The 20,179-nt window shown below is 39.9% G+C and overlaps 1 protein-coding gene across 4 annotated transcripts in view; it reads right to left on the bottom strand.

Annotated features, from left to right (window-relative positions):
• The window catches only part of Chrac-14 (DNA polymerase epsilon subunit 3 Chrac-14), a 31,218-nt gene extending 13,120 nt beyond the window's left edge, over nt 1-18,098 (bottom strand). Inside the window, exons 1-2 of one of the 4 annotated variants that reach the window (XM_053801405.2) lie at nt 17,999-18,098; nt 9,005-9,289 (exon numbers count right to left, since the gene is read on the bottom strand). In XM_053801405.2, the coding sequence (XP_053657380.1) occupies nt 9,005-9,275 (271 nt within the window). In that variant the 5' untranslated portion in view covers nt 9,276-9,289; nt 17,999-18,098. Of the gene's footprint in view, nt 1-9,004; nt 9,290-9,937; nt 10,064-17,803; nt 17,955-17,998 lie in introns of those variants that run through there. The other 3 variants (XM_053801403.2, XM_053801404.2, XM_053801406.2) reach the window with 3 other exon arrangements.
• Between the last annotated feature and the right edge of the window lie 2,081 nt (nt 18,099-20,179).

Raw genomic sequence — 20,179 nt, 5'->3', positions numbered from 1 at the left:
TATGCCTTTTCCAAATCCATAAATGCCACAAAGACCTCTTTAGCCTTATCTAAATACTGTTCACTTATATGTTTCACTGTAAACACCTGGTCCACACACCCCCTACCTTTCCTAAAGCCTCCTTGTTCAACTGCTATCCTATTCTCCGTCTTACTCTTAATTCTTTCAATAATAACTCTACCATACACTTTACCAGGTATACTCAACAGACTTATCCCCCTATAATTTTTGCACTCTCTTTTGTCCCCTTTGCCTTTATACAAAGGAACTATGCATGCTCTCTGCCAATCCCTAGGTACCTTACCCTCTTCCATACATTTATTAAATAATTGCACCAACCACTCCAAAACTATATCCCCACCTGCTTTTAACATTTCTATCTTTATCCCATCAATCCCGGCTGCCTTACCCCCTTTCATTTTACCTACTGCCTCACGAACTTCCCCCACACTCACAACTGGCTCTTCCTCACTCCTACAAGATGTTATTCCTCCTTGCCCTATACAGGAAATCACAGCTTCCCTATCATATATACATACATACATACATACATACATACATACATACATACATACATATATATATATATATATATATATATATATATATATATATATATATATATATATACAGTGGACCCCCGGTTAACGATATTTTTTCACTCCAGAAGTATGTTCAGGTGCCAGTACTGACCGAATTTGTTCCCATAAGGAATATTGTGAAGTAGATTAGTCCATTTCAGACCCCCAAACATACACGTACAAACGCACTTACATAAATACACTTACATAATTGGTCGCATTCGGAGGTGATCGTTATGCGGGGGTCCACTGTATATATATACAGTGGACCCTCAACCAGCGATATTAATCCGTTCCTGAGAGCTCATCGTTAGTCAAAATAATCGTTAGTCAAGTTAATTTTCCCCATAAGAAATAATGGAAATCAAATTAATCCGTGCAAGACACCCAAAAGTATTGAAAAAAAAAATTTTACCACATGAAATATTAATTTTAATACACACAAACTGAAGATTACATGCACAGTTACATGACACTTACCTTTATTGAAGATCTGGTGATGATTGATGGGATGGGAGGAGGGGAGAGCATTATCTTCTTACTGTTTAGAAGGGGAATCCCCTTCCATTAGCACTTGAGGCAGCAAGTCTTTTTCTGGGGTTACTTCCCTTGTTCTTTTAATGCCACTAGGACCAGCTTGAGAGTCACTGGACTTCTGTCGCACAACATATCTGTCCATAGAGGCCTGTACCTCTCGTTCCTTTATGACTTTCCTAAAGTGGTTCACAACATTGTCAGTGTACAGGTTGCCAACACGGCTTGCAGTAGCTGTGTCAGGGTGATTATCATCCATAAAGCTTTGCACTTTAAGCCACATTGCACAGATTTCCTTAATCTTAGAAGTAGGCAACTTCTTCAATTTCTCTCTCCCCTCCTCTGAAGCAGTTTCCTCAGGTCTGCCCTCTTGCTGTTCAAGATGATCTAGCAGCTCATCAGTGGTTAGTTCTTCACTGTCCTCCACCACCAACTCTTCCACATCCTCCCCACTAACCTCCAACCCCAAGGACTTCCCCAATGCCACAATGGATTCCTCAACTGGCATAGGATTCTCAGGGTTAGCCTCAAACCCTTCAAAATCCCTTTTGTCTACACATTCTGGCCACAGTTTTTTCCAAGCAGAGTTCAATGTCCTCTTAGTCACTTCCTCCCAAGCCTTACCTACAATGTTTACACAATTGAGGATGGTAAAATGATCTTTGCAAAACTCTCTTAGAGTCAGTTGAGTTTCTGAGGTCACTACAAAGCACCTTTCAAACATAGCTTTTGTGTACAGTTTCTTGAAGTTGGAAATAACCTGCTGGTCCATGGGCTGCAGGAGAGGAGTGGTATTAGGAGGCAAAAACTTCACCTTAATGAAGCTCATGTCCCTAGAAAGTCGCTCTGCCACATCTGTAGGATGACCAGGGGCATTGTCTAATACCAGGAGGCACTTAAGGTCTAATTTCTTTGCAATTAGGTAATTTTTCACATCGGGGGCAAATGCATGGTGTAACCAGTCATAGAAAAAGTCCCTAGTGACCCATGCCTTACTGTTTGCCCTCCACAGCACACTCAAATTAGCCTTGAGGACATTGTTTTTCCTGAACACTCTGGGGGTTTCAGAGTGATACACCAATAAAGGCTTCACTTTGCAATCACCACTAGCATTGGCACACATCAACAAAGTAAGCCTGTCTTTCATAGGCTTATGTCCTGGGAGTGCCTTTTCCTCCTGAGTAATGTACGTCCTGCTTGGCATTTTCTTCCAAAACAGGCCTGTTTCGTCACAATTAAACACTTGTTCAGGTTTCAGTCCTTCACTGTCTATGTACTCCTTGAAGTCCTGCACATATTTTTCAGCCGATCTGTGGTCCAAACTGGCAGCCTCACCATGCCTTATCACACTATGAATGCCACTACGCTTCTTAAATCTCTGAAACCAACCTTTGCTGGCCTTAAATTCTCTCACATCACTAGTTGCTGGCATTTTTTTAATTAAATCGTCATGCAACTTCCTAGCCTTTTCACATATGATCACTTGAGAGATGCTGTCTCCTGCTATCTGTTTCTCGTTTATCCACACCAATAACAGTCTCTCAACATCTTCGAGTACTTGCGATCTCAGTTTCGAAAACATAGTTGCATCTTTGGCAAGAACAGCTTCCTTGATTGCCGTTTTCTTGGCCACAATAGTAGCGATGGTTGATTGGGGTTTATTATACAACCTGACCAGCTCAGAGATACGCACTCCACTTTCATATTTATCAATGATCTCTTTCTTCATCTCCATAGTAATTCTCACCCTTTTTGCTGTAGGGTTGGCACTAGAAGCTTTCTTGGGGCCCATGGTGACTTATTTTGCAGGTGCAATCACTAAAAAGGCTGTGATAATATGAAATGTTCCAGTTGTATGTTTGGAAGCGACCGCAGTGGCTGGCTGGCTTGTAAACACTGGCACCAAAGGGACAAGTGAGGCGCGCTCAGGCCAAAGTGGACGCGTATGGTACGGAACGAATCGCGCTGGTCGGGTTTTTAAGAGCTAGTCGAGGCAAAATTTTTGCGTTTAAATGAATCGCTAGTCAGATTTATCGTTAATTGATGCCATCGCTGGTTGAGGGTCCACTGTATATATATATGTATATATATATGTATATATATATGTATATATATATGTATATATATATGTGTATATATATATATATGTATATACAGTGGACCCCCGCTTAACGATCACCTCCAAATGCGACCAATTATGTAAGTGTATTTATGTAAGTGCGTTGGTACGTGTATGTTTGGGGTCTGAAATGGACTAATCTACTTCACAATATTCCTTATGGGAAAAAATTCGGTCAGTACTGGCACCTGAACATACTACTGGAATGAAAAAAGTTTGTTAACTGGGGGTCCACTGTATATATATATGTATATATATATATATATATGTATATATATATATATATTTATATATATATATATACATATATATATACATATATATAATCATATACATATATATATATATTTATATATATATATATATATATATATATATATATTTATTTATTTTTTTTTTTTTTCAACAAGTCGGCCGTCTCCCACCGAGGCAGGGTGACCCAAAAAAGAAAGAAAATCCCCAAAAAGAAAATACTTTCATCATCATTCAACACTTTCACCACACTCGCACATTATCACTGTTTTTGCAGAGGTGCTCAGAATACAACAGTCTAGAAGCATAAACATATAAAGATACACAACATATCCCTCCAAACTGCCAATATCCCAAACCCCTCCTTTAAAGTGCAGGCATTGTACTTCCCATTTCCAGGACTCAAGTCCGACTATATGAAAATAACCGGTTTCCCTGAATCCCTTCACTAAATATTACCCTGCTCACACTCCAACAGATCGTCAGGTCCCAAGTACCATTCGTCTCCATTCACTCCTATCTAACACGCTCACGCACGCTTGCTGGAAGTCCAAGCCCCTTACCCACAAAACCTCCTTTACCCCCTCTCTCCAACCCTTTCGAGGACGACCCCTACCCCGCCTTCCTTCCCCTATAGATTTATATGCTTTCCATGTCATTCTACTGTGATCCATTCTCTCTAAATGACCAAACCACCTCAACAACCCCTCTTCTGCCCTCTGACTAATACTTTTATTAACTCCACACCTTCTCCTAATTTCCACACTCCGAATTTTCTGCATAATATTTACACCACACATTGCCCTTAAACAGGACATCTCCGCTGCCTCCAACCGTCTCCTCGCTGCTGCATTTACCACCCAAGCTTCACACCCATATAAGAGTGTTGGTACTACTATACTTTCATACATTCCCTTCTTTGCCTCCATAGATAACGTTTTTTGACTCCACATATACCTCAACGCACCACTCACCTTTTTTCCCTCATCAATTCTATGATTAACCTCATCCTTCATAAATCCATCCGCCGACACGTCAACTCCCAAGTATCTGAAAACATTCACTTCTTCCATACTCCTCCTCCCCAATTTGATATCCAATTTTTCTTTATCTAAATCATTTGACACCCTCATCACCTTACTCTTTTCTAATGTTCACTTTCAACTTTCTACCTTTACACACATTCCCAAACTCATCCACTAACCTTTGCAATTTTTCTTTAGAATCTCCCATAAGCACAGTATCATCAGCAAAAAGTAACTGTGTCAATTCCCATTTTGAATTTGATTCCCCATAATTTAATCCCACCCCTCTCCCAAACACCCTAGCATTTACTTCCTTTACAACCCCATCTATAAATATATTAAACAACCATGGTGACATTACACATCCCTGTCTAAGACCTACTTTTACCGGGAAGTAGTCTCCCTCTCTTCTACACACCCTAACCTGAGCCTCACTATCCTCATAAAAACTCTTTACAGCATTTAATAACTTACCACCTATTCCATATACTTGCAACATCTGCCACATTGCTCCTCTATCCACTCTATCATATGCCTTTTCTAAATCCATAAATGCAATAAAAACTTCCCTATCTTTATCTAAATACTGTTCACATATATGCTTCAATGTAAACACCTGATCTACACATCCCCTACCCACTCTAAAACCTCCTTGCTCATCCGCAATCCTACATTCTGTCTTACCTCTAATTCTTTCAATTATAACCCTACCGTACACTTTTCCTGGTATACTCAGTAAGCTTATTCCTCTATAATTTTTACAGTCTCTTTTGTCCCCTTTCCCTTTATATAAAGGGACTATACATGCTCTCTGCCAATCCCTAGGTACCTTCCCCTCTTTCATACATTTATTAAACAAAAGTACCAACCACTCCAACACTATATCCCCCCCTGCTTTTAACATTTCTGTCATGATCCCATCAGTTCCAGCTGCTTTACCCCCTTTCATTTTACGTAATGCCTCACGTACCTCCCCCACACTTACATTCTGCTCTTCTTCACTCCTAAAAGATGGTATACCTCCCTGACCAGTGCATGAAATTACTGCCTCTGTTTCTTCCTTAACATTTAAAAGTTCCTCAAAATATTCTCGCCATCTACCCAATACCTCCATCTCCCCATCTACTAACTCCCCTACTCTGTTTTTAACTGACAAATCCATATTTTCCCTAGGCTTTCTTAACTTGTTTAACTCACTCCAAAATTTTTTCTTATTTTCATTAAAATTTCTTGACAGTGCCTCTCCCACTCTATCATCTGCTCTCCTTTTGCACTCTCTCACCACTCTCTTTACCTTTCTTTTACTCTCCATATACTCTGCTCTTCTTATAACACTTCTGCTTTGTAAAAACCTCTCATAAGCTACCTTTTTCTCTTTTATCACACCCTTTACTTCATCATTCCACCAATCACTCCTCTTTCCTCCTGCCCCCACCCTCCTATAACCACAAACTTCTGCCCCACATTCTAATACTGCATTTTTAAAACTATTCCAACCCTCTTCAACCCCCCCACTACTCATCTTTGCACTAGCCCACCTTTCTGCCAATAGTCGCCTATATCTCACCCGAACTTCCTCCTCCCTTAGTTTATACACTTTCACTTCCCTCTTACTTGTTGTTGCCACCTTCCTCTTTTCCCATCTACCTCTTACTCTAACTGTAGCTACAACTAAATAATGATCCGATATATCAGTTGCCCCTCTATAAACATGTACATCCTGGAGCCTACCCATCAACCTTTTATCCACCAATACATAATCTAATAAACTACTTTCATTACGTGCTACATCATACCTTGTATATTTATTTATCCTCTTTTTCATAAAATATGTATTACTTATTACCAAATTTCTTTCTACACATAGCTCAATTAAAGGCTCCCCATTTACATTTACCCCTGGCACCCCAAATTTACCTACTACTCCCTCCATAACATTTTTACCCACTTTAGCATTAAAATCCCCAACCACCATTACTCTCACACTTGATTCAAAACTCCCCACGCATTCACTCAACATTTCCCAAAATCTCTCTCTCTCCTCTACACTTCTCTCTTCTCCAGGTGCATACACGCTTATTATAACCCACTTTTCACATCCAATCTTTATTTTACTCCACATAATCCTTGAATTAATACATTTATAGTCCCTCTTTTCCTGCCATAGCTTATCCTTCAACATTATTGCTACTCCTTCTTTAGCTCTAACTCTATTTGAAACCCCTGACCTAATCCCATTTATTCCTCTCCACTGAAACTCTCCCACCCCCTTCAGCTTTGTTTCACTTAAAGCCAGGACATCCAGCTTCTTCTCATTTATAACATCCACAATCATCTCTTTCTTATCATCTGCACAACATCCACGCACATTCAGACTTCCCACTTTGACAATTTTCTTCTTCTTATTCTTTTTAGTAATCTTTACAGGAAAAGGGGTTACTAGCCCATTGTTCCCGGCATTTTAGTTGACTTTTACAACACGCATGGCTTACGGAGGAAAGATTCTTATTCCACTTCCCCATGGATATAAAAGGAAAATTAATAAGACCAAGAACTATTAAGATAAAATCAAAGAAAACTCAGATGAGTGTGTATAAATAAATGTGTACATGTATGTGTAGTGTGACCTAAGTGTAAGTAGAAGTAGCAAGACATGCCTGTAATCTTGCATATTTATGAGACAGACAAAAGACATCAGCAATCCTACCATCATGTAAAACAATCACAGGCTTCGTTTTACACTCACTTGGCAGGACGGTAGTACCTCCCTGGGTGGTTGCTGTCTACCAACCTACTATATATATATATATATATATATATATATATATATATATATATATATATATATATATATATATATATATATATATATATATATATATATATATTTATATATATTTATATATATATATTTATTTATTTTTTAACAAGTCGGCCATCTCCCACCGAGGCAGGGTGACCCAAAAAAAGAAAGAAAATCCCAAAAAGAAAATACTTTCATCATCATATATATATTTTTAAAGTGCTGATCATCTCCCACTCAGGAAAGATGACTAAAAATAAAAAAAAATTTCACCATCATTCATACTATCACTGTCTTACCAGAGTCTACAGATACAACAGTCCAGAAGTCCCTCTAAACAGCAAATATCCCAACTCCTCCTTTAGACTTCAGGCACTGTACCTCCCACCTACTGGACTCAAATCCAGCTAACCGGTGTCCTTGAATCTCCTTCCAAAATATTACCTTGCTTACACTCCAACATCTGTTTCCATTCCTATCTAACATGCTTACGCATGCCTGTTGTATGTTCACACCCTTGCATATATATTGGAGTATGCAGCTCACCTGGCCAAGCACATCAGGAAACTAGAGACTGCTCCTGGAGCTAAGGGGGATGTCCCATGAGGAGAGGTTAAGAGAACTCGACCTGATGACACTGGAGGACAGGAGGGACAGGGAAGACACAATAATGACATAAAAAATACTGTGAGGAATCGAGAAGGTGGACAAAGACAGGATGTTCTAGAGATGAGACACAGCAACAAGGGGTTATAATTGGAAGTTGAAGACTCAGATCAGTCACAGGGATGTTAGGAAGTATTTCTTCAACCACAGATTTGTCAAGAAGTGGAATAGTCTGCGAAGTGAAGTAGTGGAGGCAGGTACCACACATAGCCTTAAGAAGAGGTATGATAAAGCTCATGGAGCAGAGAGACAGGGGACCTAGTAGAGACCAGTGAAGAGGCAGGGCCAGGAACTATGAACTGACCCCTGCAACCACAACTAGTTGAGTACACACACACACACACACACACACACATGTGTGTGTGTGTGATGAGTCCTATGATGACCTGGATATAGGCACTTGTACTAGTCCTGTATGTCATGAGTCTTCATTCAACTTTCTTGTATAATGCTCCTACTCTTGACATGACACGGTTGATGAATAAAACAACTCCATATCCATGGTACCCATACCCCTTTCCAGACTTTTTACAAGAGGAAAGCAACAAACAGCATTGATGAGCATATATTCCACTATAAATTATTTGAACAGCACTAAGATTTTGTCTTGTATATTTCACCAAGAAAATTTCCCCTTAGGAGTTTAATGTTCATTTCCATAGAATGGATCCAAAGTTCAGAATGCTTCTGCTCCAAATTGAATGTAACTTTTGATGTTCTACTATGTTATGAAAAAGCTTTTTATTTCCATTATCTGTGTGTAACATAACAGCAATGCTTAACCTATTTAAGATGGTGCTATGAGGCAAAACCATTGCTTATTGTTTAGCAGGGAAAAAATTTGAAAATTCAAGACACAAAAAAATGACAAACATTACAAACAAAGAAATACATCATGATGATGATTTCTCAGGATAAGACATTACAGGTACAGTATGCAGGATCTAATAAAATGAAGACACACCAAAGTGAACATATGGCATAAACTCCACTTTCTACTGTAACTCCAACATTACAATCCTACCTTCTAAGCTTTCTTGCAATGGTTCAATAAATTTTTCAAATTCCATCTCTTTCATGGCAGTAAAAACATCCTGTGCACTGACTGTCTTCTTTTTGTTCTTCTGAGCTAAGCTGTTGGCTGTAGAAGTGGTGTAAAGAACAAATACTGAAGCAGCCTTAGCAATAGCACTTCGAGCCTCCTTAGCCACTGCCACACCTTCAGGCAGTGTATCTTTAATAATGCGTGTAATTACTGCATTTGGCAGATTCAGGTCTTCAGGTCGTTCTGCCATATTAAATAAATTTTCTGAAAAACAAAAAAAATATGAGTGATATTTTTAACGTTCAAATTTATTATAGATTAGCAACAGCTTATAGAATATAAGTGCATAAAAGTGATTCAGTAGCATGTGAAATTATTTCTGAACACAGAGATCATCTTCTACCAAAGTAGGGTAATGCAAAAAAGGAGACACATTCACCATCATTCATTCAGTAGCTGTTTTGCCAGAACTGTGAAAATACACAATGCAAAATTCCTATGTGACATAAGCAACATGAATAAGTGGCTGTCTTCAAGAGTGAGCTTAAGTTCCTCTAGTCAGTTCTTGATTAACCCTGTGGTTTGTATGTTGGACTGTGTGTAGCTAGCAATACCAGCCTGACTGATCAAGCCTTGCTCCACCAGAAGGCCTGGTCTGGGACCAGGCCGCAGGGGCACTGATGCTGTACATCCCACTGGCTTTCAGACTGCTGTTTATTTTGTACAGTAATTTTGAAATAAGTATTTGTGGTTTGTTTGTTTAAACTTCTCTACGTTATTCTGCATCTACGGCTTCTCTAAACACATCAGACTATCAAGGCCCCTGTGTTAACCTTATTTGGGTTGCCTCTACCTATAGTTCCACCATTATAATTATGCATTATATGACATATGCAATAGTTTCAAGCATACATTAGGTTAGGCTAGGTAAGAGTCATCGGGAGCCAGGTCAAGTGTTTCCTGACGTGGGTCTTATTTGTACGATGATCCACCATTGGAACTTTTGGTCATCAGACTGAGGCCTCTCGCCAGCTTACCGAGTCACTCCTTTAATAATTAAAGTTATAATTATAACCACATTGTAAAAAATACATTGCTTGTAAATTATATATAAGATACAAAATTATTATTACATTCATGGGGGAGGACTGAACCTGTAAGTCTATTAAAGTGTAAATACACATAATTACAATTATCATAAATAGTTTAACCCTTCTAGCTCTGATGGACTTTCAGGTTCCCAGCTTTTTTTCTATAACCATAGCAATGTACTGGTAACAGTTGGAAGCCATAGAAAACTGGTGGGACCTTCACTACCTTCTAAAAACCTACTTGATTGTGAATCTGGTAACTTTGGCAGCTCTCTGCCTCACACAACATATCAACAAATGAGAATGAACCAATATGCCTTTTACAATTCAGGGCTAAAAGGATTAACATATGTGAAAATTACTTAGAATAACCCCCCCAAAAAACCAAAATGACTCATTTCCATTGGGGCCCTTGTAATATCTTATTATTTAAAGCCTAGCAGTAAGTTACAGTATGACTCAATCAGGATTATAACCTTAAAAGTTAAAACAGCTAAGTGACTCAACTGTGTGAAAATAATTACAATTAAAGGAGATACAATAGGAATAAGGTAAACTGAGTTACATATCTACATTAAACATTAAAAAGAGAATCAGCTTACAATGAGTGTTAGCTATAAAAGAAATCACTATCCTCCCTTTCTGTAGCTTCATACACAATGTACTTCTTCCTGAACTGGCTCATATTAGGACAGGCTTTGACATGTGCAGGCAATCTGTTCCACTCCTTTACTGCTGTACAATAAAAGGGGTTTGAAGCCTGACCATCTGTGAGAACTACAAAATTGTGTTCACTTTCCCTAGTACCATACTGGTTTTGGTTCCCAACCTTGACAAACTTGGCAGCAAGATATTATGCACACTGCTTTTGCGCAATTTTAAAAACGTAATTTATCTTCAGTTGCTTTATTCTGTCACCAGCATTCAACATATCCAGTTGTCATAATTCATCCTGACCTACATGCTCTCTTGGATTCAGGTCCAGGATGAATCTCACTGATCTTCCAAGTGTATCACAACAACTTATGCCTATTCTCATTGCTGACAACATGACTTTTGTCATCTCCCACCTGAATCTAGCCTCACTCAACACTATTGTTAATGAAGAACTTGTAAAAACAGCAACCTGGTTGACTGTCAATAAACTTACACTTAATACAGACAAAACCTTTTACATTATGCTTAGGAATAGAGTGAGGTTCAACTAAACATTATGCTTAACAACATCCTTATTGCTAAACATAATGAGGGAAAATTCCTGGGTCTGCACCTTGATAGCAACCTGAAATTCAACACTCATATACAACACATAACAAAAAAAAAAGTTTCTGAAACAGTTGGCATCCTCTCAAAGATACATTATTATGTACCACAAACAGCACTACTTACACTAAACTATTCACTGATCTACACCTACCTCACCTATGCTATTTCTGCCTGGAGTTCCACAGTGACAAATCACCTAAAACCAATAAGAACACAACAAAAAGCCACAGTGTGAATGATTACACAATTCACTGCTAGACAACATTTCCCCCCGCCCCACTCTTCAAGACCTAAACCTAATCACTATACAAAACATTCACTCATACTATTGTGCAACCTACATTTACAGAACAATCAGTTCTAATATAAATCCTGACCTGAAATGCTTTCTTGACAGTTGCAATAGGATTCATAGGCACAACACTAGGCACAAAAACCTCTATGACATTCCCCATATCAGGCTAAATCTTTTCAAAAACTCGTACGTAAAACGGCCCAAAATCTGGAACTTTCTGCCAGAAATCTCTAGAATCACTGGCTCAGCTAGCATTTTTAAAACTACTACAGTTAAAAAACACCTTATCTCCTTAACCTATCCAAGCCCATCATAAATACATTTGTAAGAACTATACATGCATTTGCTCAACACCTATAACTTCTATATCTATAACTTCCTAACAAATAGAACACAAAGAGTAATAGTAAACAGAGTAAAGTCTGAGGCAGCTACGGTAAAAAGCTCTGTTCCACAAGGCACAGTACTCTCTCCCATCCTATTCCCCATCCTCATATCTGATATAGACAGAGATGTAAGCCACAGCTCTGTGTCTTCCTTTGCAGATGACACCCAAATTGCCATGACAATGTCCTCCATCAAAGACACTGCAAGACTCCAAGCGGACATCAACCAAATCTTCAAATTGGCCACTCAAAACAATATGAAGTTCAATGAAAAGAAATTTCAACTACTACTCAGATATGGAAACTTGAGGAAATTAAAACTGTATCAGGGTATACAACAAATTCTAACTATACAATAGAGCAAAAAAGTAATGTGAAGGACCTGGGAGTGATAATGTCAGAGGATCTCACCTTCAAAGACAACAACAATGTACAGTGGACCCTCAGTTAGCGACGTCATCGGATAACGTAAAAATCGGATAACGATACGTTTTTGCATCACAATATTAGCTCAGTTAACGACAAAGAACTCGGTTAAAGCCATTCGTCCCGAACATGTCCGCGTGGCCCGAGCGGCCCGACCACTCCATGTACAGCCAGTGTGCCACTGTTTACAAGCCAGTAAGGATGATTCCACACGTACATGTGATACATTTTGTATTATTCCATTGTTTTTAGTGCTTGTAACTGCTAAATAAACCACCATGGGCCCAAAGAAAGCTTCTAGTGCCAACTCTTTGGTAAAGAGAACATAAGAAAGAAGGAACACTGCAGTAGGCCTACTGACCCATGCAAAGCAGGTCCATGTCCCCCCTCCCCCAAATTAGCCCAATGACCCACCTAATCACGTCACTTCCACTTAAGGAAGGAGCACCGCATCAGACCTAGTAGCACAAGCTAGTCAGGTCCAACTCACACCCACCCACACCCACTTATGTATTTATCTAACCTATTTTTAAAGCTACACAATGTTTTAGCCTCAATAACTGTACTCGGCAGTTTGTTCCACTCATCCGCAACTCTATTACCAAACCAGTGCTTTCCTATATCCTTCCTGAATCTGAATTTTTCCAACTTGAAACCATTGCTGCGAGTCCTGTCTTGGCGGGAAATTTTCAGCACGCTATTTAAACCCCCTTTATTTATTCCTGTTTTCCATTTATACACCTCGATCATATCCCCCCTAATTCTACGGCTTTCAAGAGAATGCAGATTCAGGGCCCTCAGTCTATCCTCATAGGGAAGATTCCTGATACATGGGATCATCTTTGTCATCCTCCTCTGTACGTTTTCTAGTGCATTATATCCATTCTGTAATACGGTGACCAGAACTGCGCAGCACAATCCAAATGAGACCTAACCAAGGATACATTGAGTTGAAGAACAACCTGAGGACTTCTATTATTTATACTTCTAGATATGAAGCCAAGGATTCTGTTAGCTTTATTGCAAACACTAATGCACTGTTGCCTTGGTTTTAGATTACTGCTTACCAGAACTCCTAAATCCTTTTTGCAATCAGTAGTATTAAGATCTATATTATTTAGTTTATACAGTGGACCCCTGCCTTACAATATTAATCCATTCCTAAGAGCTCATCGTAAGCCGAAACCATCATTAGCCGAATTAATCCTCCCCACAAGAAATAATGGAAATCATACTAATCTGCTCCTGACACCCCAATGAAAAAAAAAAAAAATTACCACATGAAATATCAATTTTAATACAAACTGAAGAAGATATGCACAATTACTACTCTACTAAGAATAGAATACATGATACTTACCTTCATCGAAGATCCGGTGATGAATGATGGGATGGGAGGAGGGGAGATGTGGAAGTTATTGTCTAGAAGAGGAATCCCCTTCCATTAGGACCCGAGGTAGCAAGTCCCCTTTCGGGGCCACCTCCCCTCCTCTCCCAATGCCACCAGGACCAGCCCGAGAGCCACCGGACCTCTGTCGCACAACAAATCCCTCCATAGAGCTCTGTACCTCCCGCTCCCCCAAGACTTTCCTAAAATGGGCCACAACACTGTCATTGTACAGGCTGCCAACACGGCTTGCAGCAGCTGTGTCAGGGTGATCTCCATCCGCAAAGGTTTGAAGTTCAACCCACTTTGCACACATTTCCTTAATCTCTTTTTTCAATTCCATGCTAATTCTCACGCTTTCCACCACAGGGACGGCACCAGAAGCCCTCCTCGGGTCCACAGTGACCTATTTTGCAGTTACAAGCATCAAAAACACTGGGATAATGTGAAATGCATCGAATGCATGTGTAGATGCGACCGCACCGGCTGGCTTATAAACTCTGGCACCGAGGCCACACGTGGGACACGACCCGGACGAATCACGTAAGGCAAGTTCTCCATCATGAGGTGAGGCAAAATTTTTGCATTCAAATGCCTCGTATGGTGGATTCAACGTAACGCGATGTGTTCGTAAGGCGGGGGTGAGAAACACTATAGAATTCAAGAAAAAGTTGGTAGAAAGATATGAAAGTGGTGGTGGTAGAGGGTGGTAGTGATGGTGGTACAGCAGCCAGGGTACTTCCCCACATACCAGCCAGGGTACTTCCCCACATACCAGCCAGGGTACTTCCCCATATACCAGCCAGGGCACTTCCCCACATACCAGCCAGGGTACTTCCCCACATACCAGCCAGGGTACTTCCCCACACACCAGCCAGGGTACTTTTCCACATACCAGCCAGGGTACTTTTCCACATACCAGCCAGGGTACTTTTCCACATACCAGCCAGGGTACTTCCCCACACACCAGCCAGGGTACTTCCCCACACACATTATTTGATCTGAGTGGGACTTGTGAATGAGTGAATAGAATTATCAAAGCTTATTGCTTGGGAAGCACTGAAAACTGGGTTGGGCAAATCCGATTCTGTTAGTGGGATGGTTTGTGAAGGACCTGCCTAGTATGGGCCAACAGACCTGCTGCAGTCTTCCTGCAAACATTTATGGATGAACATCACCCTGACACAGCTGTTGCAGGCCGTGATGGCAACATCTGCAATGACAATGTTGTGTCCCAATTTAGGGAAATTTTAAAGAGATGCCAAAAACAAAGTTCTCTGGACAGATATTTAGTGCCACAGGTGTGCAGTGACTCTCAAGCTGGTCCTAGTGGCATTAAAAAACAAAGAAGGGAAGTAACCCCAGAAAAGGACTTGGTACCCGAAGTCTGTATGGAAGGGGATTCCCCTTCCAAACAATAGTACACCTCCATCCTCTCCCCTCCTCCTGTCTCATCACTCATTAATAAGTTTTCATTAAAGGTAAGTGTCATTTTAGTATTGTTTATTCTGCATGTCTCACCGTTTTCTGTGTAGGGAAATGTATATTTCATGTAAAAAAATGATTTTGTTTAATACTTTTGGGTGTCTGGAATGGATTAATTGGATTTCCATTATTTATGGAGAAAATTAATTCGGATAACGACAGAATTGGTTAAAGACGAGCTCTCTAGAACGGATTAATGTCGTTAACTGAGGGTCCACTGTATCTACCTCATCTGCTAGAAAAATTATAGGAAGGATAATAAGAGCTTTCAAAACTAGGGACACCAAGCCCATGATGATTCCCTTCAAATCGCTTGTTTAATTTAGGCTGGTATACTGCTGTACACGAACTGTCCCCTTCAAGACAGGCCAAACTGCTGACCTGGAGAGTGTACAAAGAACTTTCACGGGACACATGACTATGATAAAGCACCTAAATTACTGGGAATGGTTAAGTCCCTTGATTTGTATTCCCTGGAATGCAGGCAAGAGAGATGCACGATAATATACTCTTGGAAAATCCTAGAGGTATTAGTACCAAACTTACACACGAAAATCACTCCCTATGAAAGCAAAAGACTCGGCAGGAGATGCAACATTCCCCCAAAGGACCCCAAAGGACCCCAATGGAAATAAGTCACTCAGTCTGACTTTTTTGGGTTATCCTAGGTTCTCTACACATATGCTGCTATGTATGATAATTCTATGTAACTGTATTTGTGTATACCTGAATAAACTTGCTTGCTTACTTACTTACTAATGAAAAGCAGGGGTGCCACGAGTACACTGAGAGATAACACAATAAGTATCAGGGGCCCAAGACTGTTCAACTGCCTCCCAGCATACATAAGGAGGATTACCAACAGACCCCTGGCTATCTTCAAGAAGGCGCTGGACAGGCACCTAGTCAATATCTGACCAACCGGGCTGTGGTTCGTATGTCAGTTTGCGTACAGCCAGCAGTAATAGCCTGGTTGATCAGACCCTGAGCCACCCTGAGGCCTGGTCTCAGATCGGGCCGCAGGGGCACTGACTCCCGAAACCCTCTCCAGGTATACTCAAGGTATATCAAGACCATAGGTAAAACTTTATAATCAATATATACTTACTCTCAATATCTGTATTCATTTCAGATGTTAATCACTCCACTGTGTCCACCTAAGGTTAATAATCAAAATTGTACATATTCTCTACAAGACTTCTTAAAGCCATATAGCATGACCTAAAATAATATTCACTTCTCTTATATTCACTGTAACTCATCTAATGACCATATGTACCATTATTGCCTTATTAATTTTAAGTTAGTTTTAAGTTTGCCCGAAATGCTCTACATAAAAAGTTTTTTTTGGCACGTACACTCAACTATTAAATCAAATAAAAAGTCAAAATGTTTATTTCCTTGTAAAGCTTACGCTGTGTGGTTTACATGTTATAAGATATTAATAACAAAGAAGGCTTAGGCATTTCGTACAAACTTGTATCATGTCGAAATAAAATATTATTATTATTATTATTTTGTTCTGGGTGATTTGTTCTGTGGCTTGGTTGGCAACGCTCTCGCCTCACACACCGAGTGTCCGTGATATGATCCCCGACATGAGTGGAAATATTGGATATGTTTCCTTACACCCGCTGTTCCTGTTCACCTAGCAGTAAGTAGGTACCTGGGTGTGAAGTTAACTAGCGTGGGTTGCATCCTGGGGGACAAGACTGATGAACCCCAGTGGAAACAAGACAGAGTACCATGAAGAGCCAGAATAATCTATATGACAGTGTATAAGAGCTAGACACAGGGTCCTGTGAGCCTCAGTAGGTACCCACTGTGTCTGTCTTCTACACGAACTTTAGCCTGGCGTCTGTATAGCCCTTGTGGTTTAGCGCTTCTTTTTGATTATAATAATTTAGCCTGGCGTTCATTTTTTTTTTACTACATTGATCCCTATCAATTTTCCTGCAGTGCTGTATGACCCTAGTGGGTTTAGCGCTTGGTTTTGATGATAATAATAATAACAGTAATAATAATAGTAATAATAATACCAATTTTCCTGACGTTTGGGACAAACGGGATTCCCAATATTTATCACTGATACTAAATAGGTTTATTTAGGCACAGATACACATAAGTACAAATATCATAGTGCAAATTACCCAGAATAACCACAAAAAAGTCAAAGTGATTTATTTCCATTAGCGTCCTTGTAATACCTCATCATTTAAAACTTTTTAAAATTAAAACAGACAAGTAGCTTAACCCAAATTATTATTATTATTATAATCAAAAAGAAGCGCTAAGCCACAAGGACTATACAGCAGCTTAACCCAAAACAGTAAATTTAGTGTAATTTTGACGTAGAGGCTCACTGTACTTGCATTAACACCTTCTTGTGCTACATAATAAGTACTAAAAGTCTATAATATAATAATGCAAGTGTTAACTTACTTAAGATAAAGAGAGGAAGTGATCAGCTGATGTAAACACTTCCCGCCAACATTTATAATAAAGATAATGAATGTTTACTCATATTTAATACATAATGGAGCTATAATGTTAAAATATCTCAAATTTTAATGAACAATAGGCATTTTGTGTATTCTTTGTGAAGAAAAGTTTCAAAAAGTTGTAAAAATACAATACCAACTTCAGTTGTTGTTGTTGTTGGTTATTAAAGGCCATGAGGGAGTGAGCCGTACTGAACCCTGCCTGACAATAAACCATTATTCCTAGTATATCTCCTTTTTGTTCTTTAAATAATAAGTTATTACGAGGACCCCAATGGAAATAAGTCACTTTGTCTCACTTTTTTTGGGTTATCCTGAGTAATCCACACATGCTGGTATGTATGATAATTTATGTAACTGTATTTATGTGAACCTGTAACTAAATAAACTTACTATGCTCAATAAACAAGTTTATTCAGTTACAGGTTCACATAAATACAGTTATATAAATTATCTTACATAGGAGCATATGTGTGGATTACCCATGATAACCCCCAAACAAAAGTCAAAGTGATTTATTTCCATTGGGGTTGTGAAAACTTGTCTGGACTGCCTCCAAGTGAGTAGCCTACCCTGGCAAACTCTGTTGACACCGAGCTCTGAGGTCGGTACCTCAGCCTCACAAGTGGCTTATAGGACAGATTTTCACAAATGATTGATGTTGCAAGAAACTCGCCTGCATGCACGTATAAAGGACTAACTTACTTGGTGTTGCAGCATATATCCTGATCTTCAACCTTCCTAAGCTTAGCCCTTTTGGACTTCCCCTCGGAAACCACGTGCAACCAGGAGCCTTAATTCCTGCAATATTCAATCGATATTAGTGACCTGCCTGCACCTCAGAAATTCCTATATCCAAGAGGGTGTGTATCCCCTAGTATAACTATGCAGACAAGGACACTAGCTTCTAGACTGACAAGAGACGCTGGTACGTACTGGACATGCACTGCCAGCTGCACACAGGCCTACAGATCAACTCACTCACAATTTTCCCCAGACACTGGCCAGAAATCCTACGGAAAGATACCAGTGTTTCCTGCAGTGGCTTAGTTAAGAACAATTTAACGAGCATTGCAGTACTAACTTTTTAAGTGAGACATGCCAGAGGTTTACCTATAAACATTGTAAGTTTGTGCTAGTAGTGTTAAGTGCTGCAGATTTGTTGTAACTATTTGCACGAGTGGATTTCACTGACTTAGGACATTGTGCGACCATCAATACCTACATAGGCTTAAAATGAGTGAGGAATGTCTGGCCTGCTGGGTGACCTTGAAAATGGCACTATAAGACCCGCATGCCACTTACACCCATACTGCGTGTGTCTAGTGAGGTGAATGTCCCTTCCTCGACTTTCCTATTCACCGGTATCCCTTAACTCGTCGCCATTATCTACATATGGGATAAGGGCGAGTTTAGCTGATCCAGGCTAAACAGCGCTCCAAGCCAGCCAGTGAATGCCAAGTTACAGAATGCCTTTGTGAACGTTCTACAGTGTTCCGGCCGTACCTTCGGTGTTGTGAGAACTAGTTCTTAAGTAGTGAAAATTTGTCTGTCATTCCAAGACACGTGTGCTAGATGTGTTAAGTGCTGCGGGTCTGGAGTAATTAACAAGTAGTACAGTGTTGGTAACTCTCGAGACGACTGTGGGCCCAGTGAATGACCTTGAAAATCGCACTGCGACCCGCAGGCCACTACACCCATATTGCCTGTGTCTAGCGAGGTGAATATCCCTTCCTTGTCCCTTCTCTCTTATGGAATAAAGGCGGTTTCACTGACCCAAAAGTAACAGACTAACTCTTCCATCTCAAGCAGCTGAACTAAAAGTGACCTATGGATGTGAACGAAGTAAATGATGGTGAAGGCGAATTCGTACGTTTTAGAAGTAAGGAAGCTTTGAAAAAAGAAAGAGGATTTCAAAGGAGACTTGCTGCAAGAAACAACGAGAGCAACAACAACCATTGCAGAACGGTTAGGCTTGATTTCCCTGCTAACACTGAGTTTGAGGTCAAGTTTAGATGGTTTTACGAAGCTTCATTAGACAACCCAGAAAAAAACCTTCGGATTCGCTTTCGTCATGATGAGGATAATTACGTTTTTGTTACTAACGACCCAACATTCATAGAAAAACTTCTTACTCATAAATATGCTAACATCCAACTCCAAGCTGCCCCACCAAGATCACCTAAAGTACTTATTGTTATCCACAATGTCAATAAGTACATGGATCCTAAATTCCTGTTGTCAGATCAAGTTGCAAACCCTCGTCGACTTCCAAATGATCTGATATTGGCTGAGTGGATTGGTCAAGGGACTCCAC

This window comes from Cherax quadricarinatus, unplaced genomic scaffold (assembly GCF_038502225.1).
Source record: "Cherax quadricarinatus isolate ZL_2023a unplaced genomic scaffold, ASM3850222v1 Contig432, whole genome shotgun sequence".
NCBI classification, from domain to species: domain Eukaryota; kingdom Metazoa; phylum Arthropoda; class Malacostraca; order Decapoda; family Parastacidae; genus Cherax; species Cherax quadricarinatus.
This window is presented reverse-complemented; position numbering and strand designations above follow the sequence as displayed.